Here is a 22,343-nt window from a genome sequence, read left to right as displayed (position 1 = left end):
TGAAAGAGATTACCATGACACTACTGGCTGTTTCTGATTTCTATTCCCTCCGTTGTCCAAACGACTGATTATTAGTCATATCTTGTGCCGTTTGCTTCGTGCCTGTGTTTAGCTGCTGACTCGTTCACATAAAACATCTCTTATCAAATGAGAGAGAGGTCAAGTAGATAAGACAATTCCATCTTTGACAGAAATTGGAATCTTCCATATTTATTTGATGACAGCAGCCCAAGTTCGATTACGTTGACAGGGGAGATAGAAGAGAAGACGTATATGAAATTATGCTTCACAGTGGTATTTAAGACAAAAATAATTGTTTTTGTTATAATGGATAAAACAAAATAAAATATATAAAAAAATCTATTTTATTCTTAATATATATTATTGTCAAACTTTTATATATATATATATTCAACTTATATTGGGTATTGAAATTAATAATATTACAATAACCCTAGTTATAAAACTAAAACTAGCTTGGTGGGTTGACAAGAAACTGGGCCGACTCGAAGCTTGGATTGGTTTGACTTTAAGAAAAAAAATAGAGAAATGATTGACTCTTTTTAATTTGATAAAAAACCCGGATTGACCTGGGATATAACATAGGTAAAAAATTTGTAGATTTTTTTTGAATGTTTTTTTGTCAAAACAAGGTTGCTTTGATTATTAAATTTTTTTGGGTCAACTCTGTGACTTGAACCTTGTCTTAAGTCAAATCCCGAGTCAGATTTTAAAACTATAATAATATCCACTTTTATCCATATGTTGACTTGGGTCAACTAGAGTTGACCGTCCCGACCCATGACCTGGGCCTTATCTTGATCCATCAATTTGGATTTTAAAACTATGAATCTATGATAATAAAAACTTTTATCTTTACAATGACTCGAGTCAAACCGGCTTGACTTTTCTGATCCATGACTTGGGCTTTACCTCGGGTTAACTCACGATCAGGTTTTAACACTATGATAATAATCACTTTTGTCCTTATGTTGACCTGGCTAATTATTAACCCCACTTGTGACTTGAGTTTTGCCTCATATTGACCTCTAAATTGAGTTTTAAGACTATAATAATAATTATTTTAATTCTTACGCTGACTCGAGTCAACCCGACTCGTGACCCAGGCTTTACCTCTGATTGAACCCCGAGTTGAATTTTAAAATTTTGATAATAACCATTTTTGTTCTTACATCTCTTAGTTGAATGATTTTGGAATTGAGAGTTTTTTACAAGGATATTTTAGGAATAAAAAAATAAAAAATATTGTCTTTGAAGACATATTCTCTTTGTACCTTCTGTTTTGGACGTACTTAAATTCACTCTAAAATTATCCTAGTATCAAATTTATTTTTATCTCTATTTTTGTCTCTTTAACTAAACACAGTTTTATCTCTACTATCTCCGTTACATATGTTCCAAGACAATAACCAAACATTACACTAGTATGAGATTATTATGTTATTATGGTGGTACTATTATCAATATCGATAATAGTATCACTTACAATAGAGAAAGTACGAGTGTTTAACTGCTAAATTAGACATGTCGCTTGCCAAACTTAAATATTTTATATATTGAGGCATTGGGTGAAATTTTTTTTAAAATTAAAGTTGACATTACTTGGAGGATGTAGGTTGAGGTATGGCTAAATCATTATGTTAGTGTGTCTATTTCTAGTTATGGAAGTGGTTGGGTTGACCATCAAATGTATGTTGCAAATTTTAGAGCTCTACTTGGATAATAGACCTAAACGAGAAAACTCCTTTAGCATGGAGTTCATTTGGGTCCCAAGCTATACTTCAAATGACCATACAAGCATCATATACAGCTGGTCCATCTAGAATAGGTGGTGATGTAATGAACCAATCATCAAAACAAGAAATTATGGATATGAAAGCTCGATTGGGTATGATAAATCCTCTATATTATTATGATGACTTTGAATCAACTTATGAGGAAGCTAATTGTTATGTTGACAACACAGTTGAGGAAGACAAGTTAGCTAAGCTAATAAGTCAATTCATGTGACTTATTCCTAAATGTGAGGATGTTAATGGGCTTGGTCAAATGATAAGTAATGACTGGATTTTAAGTCGTATAGAATTTTAGGCTTTACTACTAAATTGGAGGTTGGACAAAACTTTTCGAAACAAGTATGAATTAATTAGTGGTACATAAAGAATTCATGATTACAATACAAGGAATAATGTTCAACTACAACTTATGTATAATTACAATGTATATATGGACCAACATATTAATGTTATTTACATGAGGGTATCATAATAATTGTGATTAATTTGAGATTTAAAAATTAAAAGGGCAATACACATATCTAATTAACACAATGGTTATACAATGCCATCGTCAAATTAACTTAGATTTTATTGCTAATATGATATAAATATTAATATTGTGACCATTTAAGCTACTAAGCATTGAGATTGTGAGTATGATGTTTCATATCACAAGATATGGATAGCTAAACAAAAAGTATTGGAGCTATTGTTTTGTTCAGATGAAGAGATGAATAGTAATTAAACATGGTTTTTAGATTGACTTTGCTAATATGTCACCAGTAGGCAGGGGCGGAGGCATGTTGAGGGCTTGAATGGGTTATAACCCAGGTCAATATTTTATTAATATTTTTTTGTATTAATATTAAATAAATTTATATTTAATTAAATTAGTTAAAAAATATTTTCTCCATCAAATCTGTTATTTTTTTTAAAATTAAAATCTACATTTTTTTTAGTTAAGAGAGTTAAAGTCCAAAATCATATCCCCCTCATGCTAGATTATTTTTTGTTTTTCTTCTTTTATTTATTATACGGTACTATTTATTATATAAATTCATAATTCTTGATCAGGTTATCAGAAAATACTGAAATTTTGCGCAGAGCCTTCTAATATGATACTTTAGCTTGGGTAAAAATTTCATAAGTTTTGGAGAAATTTGAAAATTTGATGAAAAATCATAATTTGACCAGTTTAACATTATTGGATGTAATTTTTAATTTGACCATCAGATTGAGCTGAAATTTTATGAGGAGCCTTCAAATATATTAAATAAAATCCGGTTAAAATTTTAGATTGAAAGAAGCTTGGAAGTGCTAACAAAAAAAAAAAGATCGTCAAATAGTAGCAAAAAGATTCATTAAGGATAAAATGATTATTTGCCATTAAAAAATAAAACAAATAAGTTCTTCCTTCCTTTTATATGCTGTCGACTGGGCAGAAGCAGAATAGAAAAAGAAAGAAAAGAGAAAGCGAGAGAGAAAGAGAAAAAAGTAAGGGAAAAACATAAAAAAAATCTAAGGAAAAAAAAAGATGAGAGAATAACCTCGTAAACTTACAAAATCCAACTTATAAAACACTAATCTAAGAAAGAATCAAGTGAAGGAAGGAGGAATTGAGAGAGGAAAAAAAATTTAATTACTTTGTTTTCCAATTGATATTAGATTGTTATTTTATCCCGGTTGAGGAGTTATTATAATATTAATTCAGATTCTATTATAAATGAATTTTATTTCACAAAACATCAAAGGATGTAACTTTAATAGTGAATTTATTTTTACTTTTACTTTAATTTTGTACTTTTAAATTTATTTTTTTAATATTTTAAGTGGTATATTTGAATTAAAATTTTATTGTTAACTTTATAAATTTATGTAAATGAGTTCATAAAAGATATTAAAAAAAATTATATTTTATTTAGCAGCTCAGGACAGAAAATGTTTTTGGCTCCGCTCTTTCCAGTAGGCATTTATTGGTCTGCACTTGATGAATTTGGAATGATTGAGCATGTAGAAATGATATTAGCAGAGGATAAGCCATTTTCATGGACGGCAAAATGTTCATGGTTCCGTTAGCGCAGGCCATCCACAATATAAATTATTAGATGTAGTTAAATGATGTATTTGAATATTATGAGAATTGGTTTAATTTATTAATATATAAAATTAATTGAGTACGTATAATTATGAATTGAGTTAAAATGGAATTTATGTTGAACTGATTATGTGAATTATGAATTGTGTTGAATATAACTTTTCGAGTTTGTCATTTTTGTTTTTTTTTACTGGGAGTTGAAATGCCGGAAAAAGGCTCCAGTCACGCATGCGAGATTTACACGTGTAAATGAATTATGTTATTTCCATGAATAAGTTTTTATATAGTTGTGAAATTTAAGCTAAATTAATGTTTTGTATAAAAAACTCAGATTACGAGAGGGGCAACAAGTTTGTTGTTGTGGATACTGCATATATTATTATTATTATTATTATTATTATATCTTCCAAGATGCTGCAAAAAGTAGGGTGAGAAAAGGTCAAGGTTAGTTGCATTAAAGCTGGTGTTAATTCTTGAAAAAGCAGATGCTTTTCTTGGTAATAATGGCCACAAGAAGTAGATGATGATTACAGGATCTTACTGGCACTTTACAGTTAAACAATACACTCAGGGAATTCTTGGAAAAACAAATCTCTATCACATTCACCCTTGCTACTCATCTAACTTTTGGATTAATTTTTGATCTGTGATCAGCCCCACTTGATACATGGATCTTCTTTGCAAACAACCATGGTTAACAAGATCTTAGCAAGAAGATTATTGTCGTCCATGGCATGCATGTATACTACTTACATAATTGTAGGACGGGGAAAGAGCATTCTCTTGATTTTTAATTTTCTTCGTTTACCAAACACAGAAATACAAATGGCAACTAGCCTTACTTCTTGGTTTTGTGTCATGATATCGTAGTTGAGTGCTTGAAACTAGAAAGAAACAAAAACCATCCACTAACATGAACCCTAAAAACACTCCGTGTGTTGTTTGGTGGGGTGGGAGTCAAGCGAGGCCTAATTTGAATGTATCATAAATGCCAAGGCATTGACAGCAGGGACCTCCAGGAACAGACATCCCTTGTTTCTTTACTATTTCAATTCTTGAACAGGAGGAGTTCAATGCTTACTCGCAGAATCAAAGCATAAAAAAATGGTGGAAAAAGCAGGCGTTTTCCATATTATATACGAGGCTTGACAGATTCGTTAAAACCAGAAGTCTTAGATATTTGATGCTCTAATATTTAATGCTCTTTCTGCTCAGTTCTACGAAGGAGTCCTTCTCCTCCTCTTATTCTCTTATTAAAAAAAATCAAATAATTGAGTATTAAATTATATTATTTTACCTCTTTTTTAAAAATCGATTCCACACACAATTCTGTCTTCAGCTACATGTAATCTTAAAAGACAAATACAACTAAAAAAAAAACACATTGATTGACAGTATCTGATGTATTTTCTTAATGTGTGAAAATCTGATAAGACTCCCTCCATGGAATGTTTCAAGTACTTGCTTCTGTACCCTTCATGTTTTTGAACCAAATAGCTAGAATTAGAAGCATGATACCTAATTTCTCACATGGCTACTTCCATTTTCACATAAAGAATTGGTTTATATGTACGATCTGGGCAGCCAAATAAGGTGTTATATTAGTGGAAAATGGAACCATATCTGTGGTGTGCATAACCAGAAAACTAAGCTCATCATTAGGGTTTTCATGTTTGTAAAATCTTGCAGAGGATTTCGTTAGTAAAGTATGCATCTCCCTCACATGAATATGCCATCCACCACACGGCAATTTTTCTTTAATCTCAAATCCATGATGAAGGCTTACTCTTGTGCACTCTCTGACTTATAATATGGTAGGCAAAGTAATAAATTATGAGGATGAAAGATCTGCGGAGAGAAAGTAGGCATGGACAAGAGCCAAGAGGATCCACTGTGCTTCTCTTTCCATATAGTATATACTAATTAATGAACTCCACTTCCGAGGTAGATGCTGGACCTTAGTGTGTATATATATTTTTTTATGTAAAGTTCGCTCTGCCTAGCTAGATCACATGCTCCATACACAATCATTACTGATCTACAATTACAGGTTCGAAGATTAATCTGGGGTAGCTAGTGTTCGAAGATATGAATTAAATATAATTTAGTACATGGAGAATTGTCTTTGAATTGTTGAGAAATACTTGATTGATGTATAAATTAATCTGAAAATATATTTTTCAGTGAATTAAAAAACAAAAATTAAAATTTGAAGAAGAAGAACGGGAAGTGCAACAGACTGAAAGTTAGGAAGTGAAAAGAGGCAAGTGGCAGTCAGCAAAAACCAGATTTATATCACTATTCTTTGTGATAAATAATTATATGTCCGCCGCTTAATATAATTACTAAGATCTTGGTGGTAATGAGATTGGAAAAGGAGTGGCCTGATGACTTTGTCAGTCATCAGATTATTTTTTTCACGACAGAAAATCTCTCAGGCCAGTGAGCTCCCACCATTTGATCAGCATGATCCATTGTTTGTTCCCAATTCCAGGAACCAGGCGTGGAACCTCATCATGCACCCCTCTCTAAACAATGATATTGTTGAAGTAAGTAGAAAAAATGGGGATTTTCTTATCATTGTGTATAAATAGAAGTACAGTGGCTTTAATTCCATACATGAAGGTTAAATCATGCGCTACTCAATTCCAAATCTACGGATGGTTTGCAAGCACCACTGTAAAAAGTAAGATAACATTAAGGTTATATATAGTTAGACTCACATTATGAACTCTAAAAGTAGGAAGGTCACTATCAATGGGTTATTATTTTTCCTAGGCAAAGCCATGCGTATAAAGAGGAGGGGAGGCAACTAAATGAATAAGAAAAAGAAGAGTGCAGCAATAAGTTTCAAATAGCTTATTTTTTTCATGAAAAAAAAACGTCAGAAAATTAAATTACAGATCACCAACCAAAGGTTAAATCATACACTACTTACATCTCATAATAATTTGTTGAAATGTTTAAAAAGTTTAAAAAACCTAGATGTGTTTATAAAAGATTTACATGACCATTAATTATCCTAATTGTAAATCTATATTATCGCAATTTACATGACCATTAAGATTTACATGTGTCTATAAAAGATTTACCTAATTGTAAATCTATATTATCACAATTATTTGGTTTGTGTGGATTTTTCACAATTAGCCTATGAGGCCACGAAAAAAAAATGATTTTGATGTCAATAGATTTCTTTTAATGTGGAGAGTTTATCCTAGGTGTTCCCCCCCCTAAACTTCCCTTATATGGTAAATTTGAGCTTGCAATCAATTTTGGTTTTGACTTGATTGTGGGTGTTTGAGCTATTTGTTTTTGGGTGTTTAAGGCCATGTAAATATTTTTCAAGGTGTTTAGGATGTTTTTTAGATTGAAATATGGTTGAAAATGAATTGCTTTAACCAAAGATCATCGAAATCTAGCTAAGACAAGTGACACATCGCCTACTATTTCTGATCCAAAATTTTAAGGGGTAGATGATCTGTCGTTCATTTTTTTTTTAAATTAAAACATAATTATATTTTATAATTTTCTATGCTATGAAAAATGAGTTTAAATATTTTTAGATATTTGATGTACACTGAGATCAACTTTCTTTCCCCTTCTTATTTATAATAACATTTATATTGTCTATATAATACATATAATTATTATATAATATGATAAGATGCATGCTATATTGTAATAAAATAACATATACAATATTATTACAAAATGATAGAACAACATCTTTTTTTTTTTGGTAATAATCGGGGCTAATAAGCCCTTCTAAATTGAACGAGTAACAGTAGATCCAATCAGGTCATAATACAATAAGGGATAAAGCCCCGACGGTGGTTCTTCTAACACATCTAATCCCCTGGCTAATAAATCCCTAGTTAGCTCATAATTTGCCAACCAATCGGCCACACAATTGGCCTCCCTATACACATGATAAGTTGTTACTTCCCAATCCCTCCCTAACATACCTTTAATCTGCATAATTATATTATAATTCCTGTCCACTCTCACACTATCTTCATTAATGAGACCCACTACAACTTTGGAATCGGATTCCAAATCCACCCTCCTAAACCCTCTATCCCATGCAAGTTGAAGCCCAACATAGACCGCCCATAACTCTGCATTAACTGACGAACAAATACCAATATTCCTTGCAAATCCCCCTATCCACGCTCCCAAATGGTCTCTAATCACTCCTCCAGCACCTGCCACTCCTGGATTTCCTTTGCTGCATCCATCCACGTTTAGCTTGATCCGCTCTTCTTTTTATAGAACAACATCTTAAATGTTAATCTAATATATTAATAATATTAATAATATTAATATATTGTTCTATTAACAAATTCATTACCCCTTAATTATTCCTGATATAATTATGGAATATCTTCATTATGACATAATCAAATTCTATTAAAATTGAAAAATAATTCAAATAAAAATAAGAAATTTATAAAAACTAAAGTTTTCAATATTTTAATTACCATATTATACATTTTCAAATAAATATTTTATTGGTAAATAGTATTTGAAAACAAAAAGACATTATTGAACAAGAAAAAAATCTAAGTATATATAACTAAATTTGTTTATGAAGAAATAATTTTAATATATTTCTAAATAAAAAAAAAACAATTAAATTATCCTCCTTCCAAGCACTGATAAATTATTATTTTCATTTGCTTTTTTCTCTGTGGTGGGCTTCCAAGATGAGGTACAGGTCATGCAAAGATTCCTTCTGTGACTGGCTTTTTACTTCAGCTTTTTTTGAGGGCATAAGCAACTGAAAACCCTTCACCTTCACCAATCCATAGGATACCAAAAAGAAAACGTAAACAAAATGGAAAGATGTTTCTTTCTTTGCCAACTTAGAAAGGAGCAAGCAGCCAATTGCTTTAACAGAGATGGCCATATCCTCTCAGTCTTTCACCTTTTATGGGCTATACACAGAGACACCCACCCCTTTTCTCTCTCTCTCTCTCTCTCTCTCTCTTTCCTGCTTAAAGAACCAGATGATGACGAGACTGGCCGGAATGTGGCACAGGCGACACGCACTCATTGCGTGTCGAGCAGTGGAGGGGAGATAAAGGGACTCTCTCTTTACGTGGCAAGAGGGACCCGCAGTCTGCACACGAGTGAATGTGAAGTTCCTTCACGCTTCTTTTGCTCGTTCACAAAATTTCACGCCTATTGATTGCACTTGCTCTTGGGTCCGGTCCGGTGGCCACCGTGCATCTTTCCTCTGCCGCCTCGGTTGCTTTTCTGCCTTCTTTTTTCCTCTGTCACGCTCTCACAATGGACGTGTTTGAGTTTTAAAATGAGATTAGCTAAATTAAGCTCGTAATTTACAATTTGTGGCCTAAATCATACAACCTACAGTTGTTCTTGCGAAAAAGGAATTTGTTTATAAACAAAAAAATTAAAACTATGAAATTTAATTTAATTTCATAAGCGACTTGATCTTGGTTCCAAATTGGCTCTCAGGCACTGTTAGCCGTGTAGCTCACGTGGCAAAGAAAGGGGTGGAGGATTGCGAATAGAAAAAAGAAAGAAAGAAAGAAAGAAAGAAGACAAGAAAGGTGGGAGGGATTGATCAGACTTTTATGTTGACAAATAGACACAAGTCCACTAATACTTTTGTAACGGTCGAAGAACAGCTTAGGTAAAGCTTTAACTTCATGGCTGAAAACATGTTGTAAGATAATCAAGTGACGTTTGGTCAGTGCACATCAAAGTCACACCTGGTTTGTTTGTTCAAAAGTGTGACAAAACGGATCCTCATGGTACGGCATATCTGCAGGCCATGTCTCCATTTTCAACTCATCCATAACTTCACCCTCCACACAGCACAGTGAAAATCAAGCCGAGGGAGGAAGGATCAATTTGCATTTTAAAAACGTTTTTTTGTTTTTTTAATTTTAAATTAATTTTTTTTATATGTTTTCATATTATTTTTTATATATTAATGTCAAAAATAATTTTTTTAAAATAAAAAATATTATTTTAATATATTTCTAAATAGATAATACTTAAAAAAAGAACTGCTATTATATTTTCTTAATCATCCTGAGTTAGTGATAATTTTTTTATTTTTACTGGCTGTATTTGTTGGTTTGGAAGGGGGACCGAAGTATGTGATGTATTTGTCTTTAGGGTTGAAAATCACCTCTGGGCCCACTTCCCTTTGTCTCTTCATCACCAAGCCAATCACGCCTCACCACATCATTCCGTGTGAGAAAAATCTATCAAATTATGCTAGGTTAAACTATTAAACATCCCCTCTAATTCAGGGCTCTATCAACTTCTCCCTTAATTATTTAACAAAATTATATAATATGTGGGTTTTTTTTTTTTGGTTGTTGCACTGATATATTTTACTATGAATTGCTACATTAAAATTTTTATTTTTCTATTAGATGGAAAAAATGATATGTAGGGGTAATTTAATCTTTTCTTATGGCTTATTAATCATTAAAAGACAATAAAATTATATTTTTATCTCTGAAGTCAACAAAAACTAGAATTGTCGACCAATATTATTTTTATATTTTCACAAATATTAAAACAGTAAAAATACTTCTTTGTCCATAATGTAAAAAAGCTAGAGCTGCTCAGCAAGATTTTTTTTTGTTTTTCTCTTATTAGGCTATAATTAAAATATGTTTTTGCCCTTAGAAAAGATAAAAAAAAATAAAACATGCATTTATGGTTGTTTTTGTCATTTCATATGAGTTTATTTGTAATTTACAAGGTTAAGAGGGGCGTTTTTATGTTTTTATGTTGAATTTTTAATATTTTATTTTGAAAAGTTGTTGACGCGTGTTTAATACGCGTAATCACATGGGTAGCGTGGGCATCCTCTTTCTCTTTATGTGATGCGTGGTGGAGGTTGATGGATGATTTATCACCGATAATTATTTTTTTCTCTTTTTTTTTTCTTTACTGGAGGAAATACATATCAATCCTTATTTCTTTTTGTTCTTTCAATAATATTTAAATAACTATTATTTAAATAATCATTATTAACAAACCACACACTAAATCCACAGCATAATTTTTTTAGTATTATGATTATAGTTATTTTTTATATTATTTTTTACTTTAAAATATATTAAAATAATATTTTTTTATTTTTAAAAATTTATTTTGATATCGTGTAATAAAAAATATAAAATAAAATAAAATAAATTTAAATTTTTATAAAAATATTTTTAACCAGAAAAAAAAAAACAAACAATACCTTAATTACCTTGATGTAACGCATTGCGACTAGGTGTAGCCCCCCGAACTATTACGGACCATAGAATAGGAAAAAGCCAAGGCATAGATAGATAAAAACACTTCAAAATTGGTGGGTCGGTGCTATAAAGCCAACTATTTAAATTTCCACTCCCCTCGTTGCCCCTCTTCATCTGTCCTCCTTTTCTTCTTCAAGACACATTCTTTGACAGAGAGAGTGAGCGAGAGAGAGATGGGGAATTGTCAAGCCATTGACGCTGCAACTCTAGTGATTCAACATCCAAATGGAAAAATAGAAAACTTTTATTGGCCTGTGAGTGCTAGTGAGGTCATGAAGACGAACCCTGGTCACTACGTTGCTCTTCTTCTCTCCACCACCTTGTATGATCCAACCAATAACAATGGGGAATGTCCCAACAACGGCACCGCTAACAATAATTCTCTGAGAGTGACGAGGATTAAGCTTCTCAGGCCTACTGATACTCTTGTTCTTGGCCATGTTTATAGACTCATCACCACTCAAGGTTTGTCATATTTATAGTCTATATAGTTTGCTTGCTTAATTTTCGAAAGAAAGATCTCTCTCTCTCTCTCTCCCTCCCTCTCTCTCAGTTTTTGAAATTAAGTAGTCTTATTTTCTTTTTGGGGTTTTGTTTTCTTCCAGAGGTTACGAAAGGGTTATGGGCAAAGAAACAAGCAAAGCTGAAGAAAAACGATCCAGAATCAGAAGAGAAACCTGAGAGGGTGAAAGAGAAGCAGGGATCAGGAGTGGATACAAGAGCAAGAAGATCTGAACAAGAGAAGAAAAATCAGGTGAATTCCCTTTGCGTATTTCTTCAGATTAACATGACTAGTTGAAACTAGAACCATTTTTTTTGTTAAGAATGATTCACACACATCCTTCATGATTAAGGACTTACCTTCTAGTCTTGCTTGATGTTTTCATCAGTCTCTTAATTGTTTTGGATGCATGAAAACTAATTTTCCAGTACATCTCAGGTGACCGTTAAAAAAGAAAGAAACAGACCAAGGGCAACAACATCAGCTAACTCTGCTGCCATGGCCAGATCAAGAGCATGGCAACCCTCACTCCGTAGCATTTTAGAGGCTGGCAGCGGCAGCTAATTGTGTCTCATCATGTCCTTCTTCCATGCTGCATAGGATCAAATACATGGGCTCAACAGCAGAATCCAGGCTTGCTTTAACCTGCAAGATTTAATATCAGATAATCCATGGAGGCAGGTAGCTACTAGGACAAATTAAAGTAAATCTTTCTTCTAGTACAGATTTGGCTAATGTGGGCATACTTTGTATAGCAAAAGGAGGCATCTCAAACATGGTTGTAACTCGAGGAACTCCTCTTTTGAAATGAAATTGAACTTTGTTTCAAAATTTAATAGTACAATAATTTTGGTGGGTTTATTGCTGTGTTCGTAGTGCTGAGTAATTAATTAATCAATCAAATCAAACATCCAACCCCCAGAAGACAGGAGAATATTTTGTAATAGAGAATCAAATAAATCGTTAGATTTCTCATGGTTCATAATTGATCAGATTCTAATGGCGTGGGCTATAATTTTTTTCCCTTTCTCCGAGGGATCTTTGTAAGCCAACTCAGGAACATGCAAATCACACCGTATATCACCGTATATGGGATGAATCTCAGGCAGAAGTTAACACCGTATAACTTGACTATATACGTCCTTAACCATTAGGGTTAGTTCATCCTGCAAGATTCTGGCATATTTTGTATGCCATTGATACCAGTTTTTATTAATACTGACGACTTATGCTGCTGGGATTCTTCAAAATTCTCTGACGGGCTTGATACACTTGCAATAAATAATCCGCGTATTGAATTTTGGAATAAAGTAAACCAGATCTGATCGAAATTAAAACAGTTGAAACAGTACCAAGCATTTTTCGTAGTCAAATATGTGATCGATGGAAACATGATACACATATTCCAGCACTTCGCCAGCTATTTAACGAGGAACTAATTTCTCAAAAGAAAAAAAAAAAAAGGAAAAAAGGGAACAAAAACAGTGTGGCAAGAAGCTTAAAAAGGAACATTCAATGCCCCAGGTGGTGCATAATTAAAGCCGATGTCAAATGGGCTGGTATCTATAGAATATCCAAGGACTTTGGAAATTTTAATTATCCAGAGTCCAGAGACATTTTTTCAAGGTTGAGGTGGACCGACAGCAATAACCAACTGATTAACATGGAAATTATTTAAGAGATATGAGAGGAGAATGTCCCTTCGCGGCTTCACCTACGACCTTAATTACTTGGAAATAATTAACGACGATATCACCTACTTTTTTTCTTTTTTTTTTGATTCACGTGGGGTGTCTGGGCCAGCTTGCGCGCACCACGACTATTCCCCACGGCTCACTGGACATCCTGCAAGTCCAGGGGCAGGTTAGACACCGCGGGGGTGACAGGCGTGCACATAGAGGGTCGAACCCGGGACAGGGGCGGAACAAGTCACACGATTGATCACAGCAGCTAGGCCCTCAAGTGCCGATATCACCTACTTTCACCTTATTGGTTACGGCCATTTCATTGTGGTCCAAACAAAAATAGGTTCTCTCACACGACATGGCATTGACAAGCACAAAACAATATTCATGAGTGTGAATGTGCACGCAAGAGAGATAAATTTTAAAAGAGTGGGATGGATGCTAATAATTCAATGGTTTAGTCTTTCAGTTTAATATGACGTCTAAGCTTGTCATGGAGGCCCTCAATCATGGCCCTTGATTCTGGTATGTTTGTTTTTGTTTTGTTTTTGCTATAATACAAATTTTTACAACAAAAAAATAAATAAAAATAATAAATTCTTGTTTTTATTTTTATTTTTTATTTTTAGTGATAGTCTTATCACTAAAAGCAAAAACAACATAAAAAACAAACATACACTAATTTGATCCAAATAATAGCTCATTGATCAAGTTAATAAATTATTAGTTCAATTAGTGGATTTATTTGTCGTACCATCAATGTACTATAATGCATTTTTTATCACACATGTAAAATGAAAAAGAATAGTTAAATGGTAATTACATAATTGAAAAGAAAAAAAAAAGAGTAAAGATGTTAAATTCAAGCCCAACAAATTACAATTTTCTCTTTTTGTTAAAAAAAAAAATCTTAATGAATTGTTGACATAGCTTGTCCAGCCAACCAAGTTTTACTAGTTCTCATTCAATCTAATGGAATGTTTTGTATACTTAGTCTTCGACATCAAATCAAACTAGTTGCATGGACAAATCACTTTGTTTATAATCACATTAATGGTTTGGTTCGGTTTCAATAACATTGTTGAAAAATGAATTGCTTTATTGGAATGCTTGTACAACTCTTTCAACACTTAGATCACTTGGTTTGGTTTAGTTTGGTTTCAATAATATTATTGAAAAGTGAATTGATTTTATCAGAATTCTTTTACAAGCCCTTTAATTAAGACCTGGCTAATTTAAATGTCGATGGCATACATTGATTTAGATTTCAATGATGAAAAAAATGTTAGTGATATGCAAAAATTGATTCGAAGATATTTTGATGGTTTTAATAAAAGAAAATATTCAATTATAATTGCAAAGAGAGATGATAATAAATAGTATAGGGGATTGCTGATATATTGTTGTTAAGAGTTTATGATTATTCTATCATTTGGAAAAGGCATGACTAGTTTCACCATCTTATTTTCTTGGAGAAAATAATGCAAAACTTTTTGGTATAAACTATTACCGAGACAATGATTATATGTTTGAAATAGTTATCTTCTCCCAAATATATAAAAAGCAGATTGCAGAGTATTGGATTTTCCTAAATATATACATGCAGTAAAAATAATAATTTTAAAAAAATTTGATAGCCCTAAGAATTCTGTTATATAGATTTAGAGTTGTTTAAAGTTTATACGAAGATTACGTGAAGATTAAATATTCTTTTTATCTTTAAGAATTTTATCTTCACTCTAAATTTATTAATCAAATATTTGATGAATATTAAAGATAAATAAGTTTTTATTAATAAATTAAATATATTTACATGAACAAAGTTAATACCACATATAACCAATTAGCTACAAAGTATATACACTAACAATCTATCATATGTACTAAAGTCAATCACTCATATGTGAAATAGCATATCACTCTACTTGATGATAATATTTTTACTGGGAAAATAGCTTAATAAAAGGATTTATGAGATTCTCTTCAGTATGTACTCATTTTATCTATACATCTTTCATTTCTATAATTCTCTAATAAAATAGAATTGTCTAAATATATTTTTAGATCATTGATAAGACTTTGATTCCTTTGCTTGTGTAATGGCTCCATTGTTATCATAATAGAACAACAGTGTTAGAAATCATACCTAATTTAATTATAAACATTTTTATCTAAACAAATTTTTTTGTCTCCTCAAACATAAAAGTGTACCTGACTTTAGTTGTAGAATCTATTTTGATCTCTTATTTGAAACTCTTCCAACTCAGCACTATTATTTAAATTAAAATATAACCAGCCTAGATTTTTTTATTTTCAATATCTTATTGAAAACTAGTATTCAAATAACCATGAATTACTAGTTCATCTTCTCCATGCATAGACCAAAAAAATATTATTAGTTCTTCTCAAGTATTTAAGAGTATTTTTAATTATCTTTTAATGATCTTCACCTAGATTAGATTGATATTCATTTGTTATGCTCAAAGTATAAGATACATTTGATCTTGTACATAGCATTACATACATTATGGATCTTATATCTAAAGTATATGGAACGATATCTCTTTTAATTTGTGTTTTAGGGAACATATCCTTAGAAAGATGTATCTTATATGAAATAGATAAGTATCCTTTTTTGAATTCTTTCATGCTAAACTGTTTTAACATCTTATCTAAATATGTGGATTGGAGCAATACAAGCAATATTTTAGATCTATCTCTATAGATCTTTATTTTCAGTATATAGGTTGCTTCTCTCATTCTTTCATGGAGAAATTCTTAGACAAACAGATCTTTATTAACTAAAATAAATAAATGTCATTCCCTATTAATAATATGATGTCTATATATAATATTAAGAAAATGGTTTTACTCCTACTAAACTTTTTTTTATAAATACAAGGCTCATCCATATTTTGGATGAAATAAAATTGTTTTATTATCTCATAAAAATTAGATATTTCAACTCCTTATAGCTTGTTTAAGTCCATAAATAAATTTTTATAGCTTGCAAACTTTATTGGAAAACTTCTTAGATTCAAAACTTTTAGGTTGTGCCACATACACATCTTATTGAAAATTCTCATTTAGAAATACAATTTTAACATCTATTTAACAAATCTCATAATCATGGTATGCAACTATAGCATACAAAATTCTTATAGATTTTAACATAGTTACCGGTAAGAAGGTTTCATCAAAATCAACATATTTGTCTTTCTTTGTAACCTTTGGTAACTAGTTTAGCTTTATATATTTATATATTGTTATCCATGTCGGTCTTTCTCTTAAAGACTTATTTCCATCCAATGAGTCTTATCCCTTTAGGTGGATCAATTAAGATCCATACCTGGTTGGTGCACATGGAATCCATTTTATATTTCATGGTCTCAAGCTATTTTTTAGAATTAATATCATATATTGGTTCCATTTAATTTGTAGACTCATCAAGTATGAGCAATTCGTTATTTTTCAGCTTTCATGAGAAGTTCATATTTCATTGGTGTATGACATGTCCTACCAAATCTATGGAGTTCTTATGTCTCTTAAGCTTTATGATAAACATCCAACGTTATTGACATAGGTTCAAGTTCTATTTTGATATCAGTTTGTGGTTCTTACACTTCTTCAAGTTCTATTTTCCTTTCACTACTCTTTTCAAGAAAAATTCTTCTCTAGAAAGATAGCATGTTATATTTTAGCTCAACGAGATGATATAAATAATATCCAATATTTTTTTTTGAATATCCCATAAAATTATATTTGTCTAACTTAGCTCATAACTTTTCAAATACAAGACACTTTATATAAGTGTCATATCTCAAAATTTTAAAAATAATAAGATTAGTCTCTCTATTCTATATCTCATATGTAGTCATACCAATAGATTTTGATGTCACTTTTTTGAAGAGGTAAGTAGTAGTTTGCAGGGTATAGCCCTAAAAGAAAGTGGAAGGTTTGTATAGCTCATTATGGAATACACCATATCCATTAGGGTGCAATTTCTCCTTTCAAAAATTCTATTATATTATGATGTTCTAGAAAATGTCTATTATGAGATAATTTTGTTCCTTTTTAGATAATCTTGAAAATCTTGATTGAAGTATTCATCACCCCAATCTAATCAAAATATCTTAATACCTTTTCAATTTGAATTTGAATTTCATTTTTAAATTCTTTAAACCTTTCAAATGATTTAAACTTTTATCAAATACACACGACCATATTGAATATAGTCATCAATGCTAAATCATGTATATCCATTTATGGAACGAATCGTTATTGTTCCATATATATCTATATATAATAGACATAATAATTCATTAGATCTTTCACTCTTTTAGTAAAGAGTGTTCTAGTCATCTTATCTAATAAACAAACTTTATAAGTTTCATATGATTCATAATCGAAAGGATCAAATATTTTTTTTTTATGTAACTTAGTAATTCTTGTTTAATTGATATAACATAGTCTACAATGGCATAACTAATATAATTATTGAATATCTAATTTGTTTTTGCAATTTATATTGAACTTGTGTATTTCAAGATCAGGTATATACTAACCTAGTTAACTCGTTTAGCCTGGGATCCGATTCATGAGATTGATATAACTTTATTGAAAGAAAATTGAAAAAAACTACAAAGCCCAATTAAAAATATTCGATAAAAAAGGACGCAGATAAAATGGACATAGTTAACTCAGGTCAACTTGTTAAACCCGCAACCCATGTAATGAGATCAGTATAACCCTGTATAAAGCAAAACTAAAAATTAAAAAATCTAATTTTTAACCAACCTAATATTGAAGGATGAAATTAAAAAAAGATCAACTAAAAAATTTGGCCTAAAAAATAACTCATGTCAACTAGGGTTAACTCATTAAACCTGTGATTTAGATCTTTAGATTGAAATAAATTTATAAAAAATAAATCGAAAGAAAATTATGAAGCCCCTAAATATAATGTCAAAGGTTGAAATAGATAAAAAAAATTAAATTTATAAGATTAATATATAACCTAGCAGAGAAAAAATAAAATACAAAGTATAATTTCCAAAACAATCTTCAAATTGAAAAAAAAAAAGCACAGAATACTGTAAAAAATGTTTTATGAGTGTGGCAACACTGATTTAACTACAGCCTGTTTTGTTAATTAATTTGCTGCAAGTTATTGCCATAGCATGACCTCTTTATCTTTTGAAGAGCAGTAAGAACTTATTCGACAACAGTCATGAAACTAAGGCTTCTAATAATTTCAACCTAATTCGTTAGGTATTGCACCCTGACTGATTTTACAATCACGATCCAAATCTATTATTTAATTGTTATGAAAAATGAAAAGAGCTTGATTTAATTGTTATGAACATGAATCCAAGATAAGGCACATTGTATACCTTTTAACGGTCTAGATATGTGAATTGTTTAAGAATTTGAACAAACCAGCGACACAAGCACTCCAGAAAAAAGCAAAGTTACAAACAAGACACTGCATCCATAGAAATAAGCTTCAGCTTGAAAATAAATACAGAAATTATAGTATTTTCTGTATTTATTTTCAACACATCTCAGCTTGTTATAAGTTCGAAACTCACACTCAAAATGTTACAGCAACAAGCTGGAACTCCCAAAATGAATACCGTTTTTTTCAAAACATACTACAAGCTTGTTATTGCTTTTCATGCACTTCAGCAAATTGCATCCGACTCTACATGGAAATAAAGCTCTCTGAGTACTTATCACACACAATAGTTTATAGAAAATTATACAGTATCATTCAGCAGTTGCAGTCTCATCCACTGGTGTAAGATGTTCATGTTTGCCGAATTGGCTGAAGTTTCCCTTCTCCTTGAAGAGCTGATTATGATGGTGCCTGCAATACAGACGATGCTCATGGGCTACATAGTTGGAGGGGCTGATGACACAGCCTCCATGAGCGCATCTGAAACAAGCTTTATGATAAGATGTCCCATCAACTGCCACCTGAAAGATGCACAAAGTTCGGGACAAGAAACTATAAGAATAGTTCCCTATTTTTCTTTTTCCACAACATCAAACATTCATTCTTGAGATTTGAGAATCTTAGAAAACAAACACATGGGGTAGAGATTTCACAGACTTGAATTGGAGCATTAATGGAGAACTACGCGATGCAAAGATGTCTATTTGTGAAAACATTTTGAGATAAAACAGAAAAATACATGACTTGTGTTCAAGCCCAAAACTTAAAGTTCTTGGACATCCTTGGTAGCATAGCTTTCTATTTTCATTAGTTTTAAACATGTTGCAAAACAAGCAAAGCCAACAGCTGCAATGATCTGAACAAATTTATTTGCTTAATTTAATGCCTTACATCTTCCAGCCCTAGTGGGAAAAAATGATATTATTCTATCAAAACATGCATTATTACTATTATTAAACCACCCCATTTACCTTTTCGAGTGGGTAAACAGTTTTATTGCAAGAAACACATTTTTCTTGAGTTCCAGCAAACATACTTGAAACTTTGCTGTTGCTAAGGACCTGTGCGGTTTCATTCACAAAAAGAAGCATCTTAATAATCATTTTAAAGATTAATAATCAAATATGAAATGGTTGTAACTTGTAATGAAGTTTCAATACCTGATCGGCAGACCGGTCACCTCTAACAGTTTTCGGAGTGCCTAGGAAAGGGAGATGAAAATAAAATCCCGTGAATGAAATTGAACAAGCAGATGTTACACAGGGTAATGTGCTTCAGGAAAATTAATAACTGGTATTCACCTTCAAAACTTTTATCCAAGCTGCCTGTCATCTTGAAAAGTTGATCAAAGTGAGGCTTGCAATATAAAACACCTTCAAAGGATGAATAGTTGCTCAACTGCAAAGGTGAAAAGGAACATGTTTAGATCAATTAACAAGAAAACATCACAGAAAACACGAGTTTATATCTGTTTTACAATGAAAAAAGGCACCATGTTTTCTTAGGAACCTAATCCCGAAGCTGCCTGAAATCTTTATAATAGGTTTCTGCATATGGCTACTATGCACTAGTTTGACCAGAAAATCCAAGTATGTGTAGTTATCAACATTCTTATTCTGCTATATGTTAGTTCTTCAACCTCTGATTACCTTTTTTTCATCACTCAATTACTTCACATATGGCTATACTATGTCTTTTGATTTCGGGAACAAGCCCCAGGTTCATCCCCCAGAGGTACAAGCAGAAACGTAACTCAGAAAGTCATGAGATTGGAGAATGAATACACAACTCAATTATGATCCATATATGCCTCCAATAAAGATAAGTTTCAATGTATCTTGATTGATGAGGTGAAATCCTTTACAGTAAGTTTTCTTCCCTATGTATTCACACCCACTTCAATTGCAATGAAATTTGCCAATTGCATGCTGATTTAGTTAAACCATGTTTCTGGTGGTACCTAGCAATCAGTATGGCAAAAAAGGAAATGAGAAAAAACTGCCACTGTTGGTTATCTTATCTGTGTTCATGCTGCAGGTCGCATATATATATCAACTTAAATCATTCAGTTAAACCAGGAAACAAAGTTCAATATGAAAACAATATGATTCACACGTTCCAAGGACTAAAGAAACAGACAATTTGCATTTACTCAACCTTCTAGAGGTCCTGCTGTGTCCCTGTACCATGACAATAACTGCATGTATCTCTCCCTGGTAAGCTAATAAAGTTCTCCATATTATGATGTAATATGGCCATAAAATTAACTTCAAAAATAGACACCTCTGTATATGCAAAATTACCATTTTGCTGTTTTAAATTTGATATCTGAGAAATTGTTGAATCAACTATGTGGTTTGAAAATGAACAAAACTCCATTCTTCTCTTCCCAACTATCAAATATACCGACAGAAAACAAAAGCAATGAAGAATTGCTTTTTAACCCATCCCAAGTCATTGTTTGCTTGACAAAGATTTGAAAATGTGACCTCTCTCTCAACCCCACCTCTCCTTCCCTTGACAACCTGTGGGGATACCCGATCACCGCTCAAAAACTGGGGATCCACAAATAAACTTCATGGCCAAAAAAAGGGACCTACATCAACCAACTAGGACAAACAGCATTTAATATCAAAGAGTCTAAAAAACCCCATCTATAGATCATCCAATTGAAAAAAGGAAAGATGAATACATATGCAAAATCATGAACTCAATTACTTGGATCCCCAGAACAAAAAAAGAAAATTTCTATTGTTCGAGTACTAGCTATGGCAATATATATTGGGATAATCACGTTGGAAAGCAAATCAGCTTCAAACAAACAAAAACATCCTTTCAGTTGACATGTATATTATCTAGTCTTGACACGACAAGCAAGCACACAATCATCAAGTTACACAACCTTCTCTATAACCATGTACTACAAAAGTGAAGAAATTGAACTAAAAGGTGACTATAAATATGTATGATCCAGTAAAAGAGGAGATGTCAATATTATATCTGTATCTTTGAGCAGGCTTCTGCATGTAGTTGTGATACACACACACACACACACACACACACACACCCACAAAGGGAGGGTGGTATCAACCTTGAGGGTACCCTTGCAGTGGTGGCATCTAAAACAAGCCTTGTGATAGAATTTGTTATCAACGGTGAGTTGATCCACCAAGTACACAGTCTTATCACATGCTTTACACTTCTGAGTTGTCCCTGCAAATGTTGCCATCGATGATTACTTTACTTTGTCAAATAAACGGGTGATATAGATATTGATAGATGATATCTAGCTAGCTATCTATCTATCTTTCTGATGGATCTTCTTCTTCTTCTCAAAAACCTTCGAAATGATTGGTGGTGGTGATAAAAGGTAAGAGGAGAGGAGTTCCAAATTCTGTGTGCGTTACGCGATTTACAGCCCAGAGAGTTAAAAAGAGAGAAACCTAACAATACAGATACGTATTACTAATTTACAAGTAGACCGTAGACACAATAGAAAATGCAAG

At 31.9% G+C, this 22,343-nt stretch overlaps 2 protein-coding genes across 2 annotated transcripts; one reads left to right on the top strand and one right to left on the bottom strand.

Annotated features, from left to right (window-relative positions):
• The first annotated feature begins 11,274 nt into the window (after positions 1 to 11,274).
• LOC133675580 (uncharacterized) lies at positions 11,275 to 12,525 on the top strand. The gene is made up of 3 exons (XM_062097001.1): positions 11,275 to 11,657; positions 11,798 to 11,946; positions 12,133 to 12,525. Exons 1-3 carry the CDS (start codon positions 11,366 to 11,368, stop codon positions 12,256 to 12,258), a joined length of 567 nt encoding a protein of 188 aa, XP_061952985.1. The 5' UTR covers positions 11,275 to 11,365; the 3' UTR covers positions 12,259 to 12,525.
• A 6,325-nt stretch (positions 12,526 to 18,850) lies between these two features.
• On the bottom strand, positions 18,851 to 22,307 carry LOC133675343 (LIM domain-containing protein WLIM1-like). The gene is made up of 5 exons (XM_062096696.1): positions 21,929 to 22,307; positions 20,139 to 20,235; positions 19,998 to 20,038; positions 19,809 to 19,898; positions 18,851 to 19,358 (listed from the first exon to the last, which is right to left on the bottom strand). Exons 1-5 carry the CDS (start codon positions 22,064 to 22,066, stop codon positions 19,149 to 19,151), a joined length of 576 nt encoding a protein of 191 aa, XP_061952680.1. The 5' UTR covers positions 22,067 to 22,307; the 3' UTR covers positions 18,851 to 19,148.
• Positions 22,308 to 22,343: the final 36 nt, after the last annotated feature.

Source organism: Populus nigra, chromosome 16, assembly GCF_951802175.1.
Source record: "Populus nigra chromosome 16, ddPopNigr1.1, whole genome shotgun sequence".
Taxonomy (NCBI): Eukaryota; Viridiplantae; Streptophyta; class Magnoliopsida; order Malpighiales; family Salicaceae; genus Populus; species Populus nigra.
The sequence above is the reverse complement of the archived record's forward strand: the minus strand, read 5'-3'. Positions and strand labels throughout refer to the sequence as shown.

Excerpts from the sequence above, each read along its gene's own strand:
- LOC133675343 (XM_062096696.1), bottom strand. The coding sequence starts at position 22,066 with ATGGCAACATTTGCAGGGACAACTCAGAAGTGTAAAGCATGTGATAAG. Across the intron at positions 20,236-21,928 it reads ACTGCAAGGGTACCCTCAAG|TTGAGCAACTATTCATCCTT; the intron begins GTTGATACCACC and ends TCACCTTTGCAG. Across the intron at positions 19,359-19,808 it reads CTGTTTACCCACTCGAAAAG|GTGGCAGTTGATGGGACATC; the intron begins GTAAATGGGGTG and ends TGCATCTTTCAG.
- LOC133675580 (XM_062097001.1), top strand. The coding sequence starts at position 11,366 with ATGGGGAATTGTCAAGCCATTGACGCTGCAACTCTAGTGATTCAACAT. Across the intron at positions 11,658-11,797 it reads TAGACTCATCACCACTCAAG|AGGTTACGAAAGGGTTATGG; the intron begins GTTTGTCATATT and ends GTTTTCTTCCAG. Across the intron at positions 11,947-12,132 it reads AACAAGAGAAGAAAAATCAG|GTGACCGTTAAAAAAGAAAG; the intron begins GTGAATTCCCTT and ends AGTACATCTCAG.